Source organism: Alosa sapidissima, chromosome 22 (assembly GCF_018492685.1).
Source record: "Alosa sapidissima isolate fAloSap1 chromosome 22, fAloSap1.pri, whole genome shotgun sequence".
NCBI lineage: Eukaryota > Metazoa > Chordata > Actinopteri > Clupeiformes > Clupeidae > Alosa > Alosa sapidissima.
In genome coordinates, this window is record NC_055978.1 from 27267579 (window position 1) to 27272245 (window position 4667).

The window sequence follows — 4667 nt, forward strand, 5'->3', positions numbered from 1 at the left end:
GTGTTTCGAAACCAGGTCACAGGTAAGGCACCATAGAAATGAACTAATCTAGGCACTAAAACGAATCATTGCCCTTCAGTTAGGGTCGAGGTTACAAACATTGTGGGTCCTCTAACTCTACATTTTTATAATTATGTAATTATATTAATAATTATTTACTTAAAACGAGTATCCTCTGTGTTGTTTGTTGACTCACTTCCACAGCCTCGCTGCAAAAAGCGTTGTCGCGGATTGCTGGCCTAAGTCCAGGAATTCGAAATTCACTTTTACCCTGGATACGCCCTAAATTCGAGTTGGCTAATCTAGTCAAGAAGTTGAGTTGCAGTGGGCTATTGTTGTTTTACATAGGCATTCTCTCGAGATAACCGGATCGAGTGCAGGTAGGAACTTAATTTATTCTCCTTTGTTTGTGCAACAAAACTGTGTGGTTCATATGCGGAAGTTCATTGTATTCGCCTGCGACACTTGTAGCCTAATAACACTGACCCACGACTAGGCATAGGCTAATTCACAATAAGCTCTACATTCCTATTTGAAACTAGCTTTATGTTATGAATATTAATTTGAAGTTACATTTGACGCTACAAAGGTCTTACAGAAATTGAGGTTAGCTCATACATATCCTTGAATGTGTTTTAATTAGTTCATTATTTCGCATTATCCCACAGGAAAATGGCTAACCTGATTGACAATGAAGTGTTACAAGCTTTCGCCACCTATGCTACAATTGTTGTCCTGAAGATGCTGATGATGGCCCCAATGACGGCATATTTTCGCATCACTAGAAAGGTGCGCTAAAAAATATTTTGTGAAATCAGCTTTTGCGAATGTTTATGCTAGACTTGACTGTTCAGATGTCACACTACAGTATTGTGTATTAGTTGTCATTCTCTGTCTAGCATCAGAATAATGAGGAAGCTATAGTGTTTTTTAATGTAGTCTAGCTATAGCCTATAAATGCAGTGTTGCACAGAACTGAATTCTGTGGTTTGCAGAATTAACTTGAATTCAACAGTTTTTAACAAATTAGTGTTGCATGGTTATAACCAGATATAACCAGAAGCACAATTTAGTGCAACCTGGAAAATCATTGTTGATATTGTGGTGGGCCGCCACAAATAAGTCAATGTATTAGAAACACTGAAATGAACATTGATACTGACAATTAATGCTTTTTAATTTACTTTGAATAAGGCCTTTGCCAACCCAGAGGATGCAGGTGTCCATGGCAAGACCCCTGAGGACAAGAAGAAGATGATAAAAACTGACCCTGATGTGGAGAGAGTTCGCAGGTAACTATTGCATGATTGACAGGAATCGTGAATGGCTTGAGATATTTTGAACATGACAACAAATACTGTAAATCCGATTTAGACTCACAACATAATTCTACTACATTATTCATGCCTGATATAACCACTATTTTCTGGGTTACCCATTTGATGACCATTCAGCATTACCAGGTGTGTGGTAGCCTCTGCTGTGATGGTCACTGACACTGTTCCATCTCTAGATGCCATCAGAATGACCTGGAGAACATCGTTCCATTTGTTTTAATTGGACTTCTCTACGCTCTGACTGGACCAGATCTCTCCACTGCACTTCTGCACTTCCGGGCCTTTGTAGGGTCTCGGTTCATCCATACCGTGGCATATGTATTCATTTTCCCCCAGCCAAGCAGAGGGCTCTCCTGGACTGTTGGCATGGTAGCCACATTGTCCATGGCCTACAGGATTCTCAACACTGTGCTGTTGCTCTAAGCAGACTATAGGCTATCCGCTGCTTGTATCATTCTGATTTCTTGTTGTTGATTTGTTATTCACAACTAGGCCACTATTTCCACCTCTTTCCATTAATATGAAAAGGCCTGTGCTTGTAGTCTTTTCCACATCTGCACTGAACAAATAATATAGCCTGTTTATGTCACTTTTTGTATCAAGGATTGACATTGTTGTGAAATACATTTTCAGGAAATGTTGTCCAATTCAAAATATTTTATGTCTGCTTGTTGAGTGTTACCCCTGATGATGTGATCTGTCATTGTGACTCAGCAGATTGGGCCTGATAGTGGCTCATCTGTGACTTGCCTATGTGAACTTATCTGTGACATTAAATTGGGACTGTGTCACTGCCACTGATACTCATGCACATTTTGTGTATCCAATGCATGTCCATATTTCTCAAATAAAATTGTCTATCTTGAGTTTCTTCTCCGTCTCTATAATTCTCAAATGTCAGCTAATTCTGTTTTCGACAGATAGATCCTGCCTTTATCTTTGTTCAACAGACAAGACAACTCACACCGCATGAAGGCGCTGCGCACCGACAGCATTTGCATTACAGAGGGGAGTGCCTGTAAAAACTCCATGCCGAGGGCACATTGTCTACCCCATTGCATAACGTGGCGTTTTTCCAAAGCTACCATGGTCCAGACGAGTTAGTCAAGATAGCGACGCCCACCACCGCTGCAGCCTTCTTCAAAACTTTAACTGCACTCGACTTGTGGAGGATTTCATTTCTAAGGTGGGCAAATAGCCATTTAGATGTAAACTATTGAAAACTTTAAAAGTTAACCATAAAACCTTTTATATTCACGTGTCAAATGATTTACCTAGACTGATACATCTAGTTTCAAATGTTCTCTGCAAACAGCCGTTGTAAATTATGGTCACATTCTTAAAGACAATCGACTGTTTAGACTTTAGAAATTTCGCTTACGTTGCAAGACGAGACAGGCTTTAGAAAGTTCTAAAATGTCTATTTCTAAAACGAGCAATTCTACATTTGTGGAAAAATCCAAAGGAAAAGCCTAAACCACACAGTCGGTTAATTTATTAGGGCTATAATTTTCCATGCCGTCATATTAAAGTAGACTATACCTCTTGTGCAAATAACCGATTTTAAGGATTGTGCAGACACGCAGAGAATGGAAACCGGACAATTTTGGCTAATTTGTCAAAAATATTTGTTCTATTTGATTGTCTGTTTCTATAGAAAATATGTCTGAAGTTGTGCACATGATAGACAGTGAGGTATTCTTGGCCTTCTCTACATATGCCACCATTGTCACCCTGAAGATGATGCTTATGTCCCCTTTGACTTCTTACTTTCGCTTGACGAGAAAGGTAAGATTACATTAATCTGATGTCTCTCACTTCTACAGTGATAACCTATTAGAGATTGAAATAAATTGGACACTGAAAATGGAGGCCGAAATAAATTGTGTATTTTGAAATTTGAATATCAGTTGAATGCATATGCAACAAACAAATTTAATCTTCCACACTTCACCCTAAAGGCCTTTGCTAATATGGAGGATACCACTTTGGACCTGTCTAAAGAGGATAAGAAGAAAATGGTAAAGGTTGACCCTGATGTGGAACGGGTTAGAAGGTATGATCCTTTCATAATCTTTTGACAACATTAAAAAATGTCCTATTACTGTAAGAGCATGCTTTTTAAATGTTCAGTTCAAAGAATGTAACGTTTGTATTCATGTAAAGTTTAAATCTAAATGTCGGTGATATGTCTGTATGGACTTTCATTATGTACCATGGAAGCATACCAAATGCAGGTCAATCCAAATGCAAAGTCCCCTCAGAACCCTCACCCCATGTGCTTCCTCCCCTCAGATGCCATCAGAACGACCTGGAGAACGTCATCCCTTTCCTGGTGGTCGGCCTTCTCTATGCCCTGACCGGGCCTGCGCTCAGCTCCGCACTGCTGCACTTCCGGGTGTTCGTGGGCTCGCGCTTCTGTCACTCCGTGGCCTATCTGGTTCCCCTGCCCCAGCCCAGTAGGGCTCTGTGCTTCATGGTGGGCCTGCTAACCACCTTCTCCATGGCTCACAGGGTCGTCACCACTGCACTCTACCTGTAGAGGATGCCACTGTCACTTATCATCACCTGTGACTTCACTTCAAGTACTCACACCAGTTGCATTGCACGTAATTTGTAATATTTCAATTTTCATAATGCTTCTTGAATGATATGAACCCACTGGAATATGACACTCAAGTGCAGTGTGTGGGAAATCTTTGCAGTTAGTTAAACTGTGGGTTTAAACTACAATTGTCCCACATTTTCCACTGTCATTTAATTTCAGTTGATTTCATTCCATTGTCTTTCATTTAATTTCATTCCTCTTTGTCATCTTTTTTCATTCATCTGTTAGCTTTATCAAGTGTGGCTGATTTTTGGACAAATTGTTGACCCATTGAGTCATTTAGGTGGAGTGATCTTCAGTACACCGAGAACACACAATTACCATGATGTTTTTTATAGAATGTATAAAGAAAAGCAAATAAAAGAATCTCCAGTCTACACTGCTGTATAGCATGTACTCTCAGTTTGCTAATCAACCCTCAGCAGTTATTAAATGCCTGACATCACCCCTTGTCCAGTAGGGGGAGCCATTTCAAAACTCTAATAGAACACTATCTCATGTTATTCTAATTGCATGGATCTAGCACAGATCCTGGTGAGAGCTGTCCTAATATCTGTCATTTGTGAGGAAATAATAATGCCTACATAAATTAATGTAACACTTTCATTTTAAAACCCCATCTTTTCTCAACGCCAAATGTAAATAAGCATCCATCAACACATCCACTTTTGTGGGATATAGTTGATCAACTTGGTGAAATTGTTATTACTATCTAACTTTTT

The 4667-nt window shown here is 39.6% G+C and overlaps 2 protein-coding genes across 2 annotated transcripts; both read left to right on the plus strand.

The window, feature by feature from the left end:
• The first annotated feature begins 218 nt into the window (after positions 1–218).
• On the plus strand, positions 219–2203 carry LOC121697562 (microsomal glutathione S-transferase 1-like). The gene is made up of 4 exons (XM_042079127.1): positions 219–380; positions 669–789; positions 1195–1292; positions 1514–2203. The coding sequence occupies exons 2-4, from the start codon at positions 673–675 to the stop codon at positions 1758–1760; spliced, it is 462 nt and encodes a 153-aa protein (XP_041935061.1). The 5' UTR covers positions 219–380; positions 669–672; the 3' UTR covers positions 1761–2203.
• A 110-nt stretch (positions 2204–2313) lies between these two features.
• On the plus strand, positions 2314–4322 carry LOC121697561 (microsomal glutathione S-transferase 1-like). The gene is made up of 4 exons (XM_042079126.1): positions 2314–2523; positions 2995–3125; positions 3299–3393; positions 3633–4322. Exons 2-4 carry the CDS (start codon positions 3000–3002, stop codon positions 3877–3879), a joined length of 468 nt encoding a protein of 155 aa, XP_041935060.1. The 5' UTR covers positions 2314–2523; positions 2995–2999; the 3' UTR covers positions 3880–4322.
• The last annotated feature ends 345 nt before the right edge of the window (positions 4323–4667 follow it).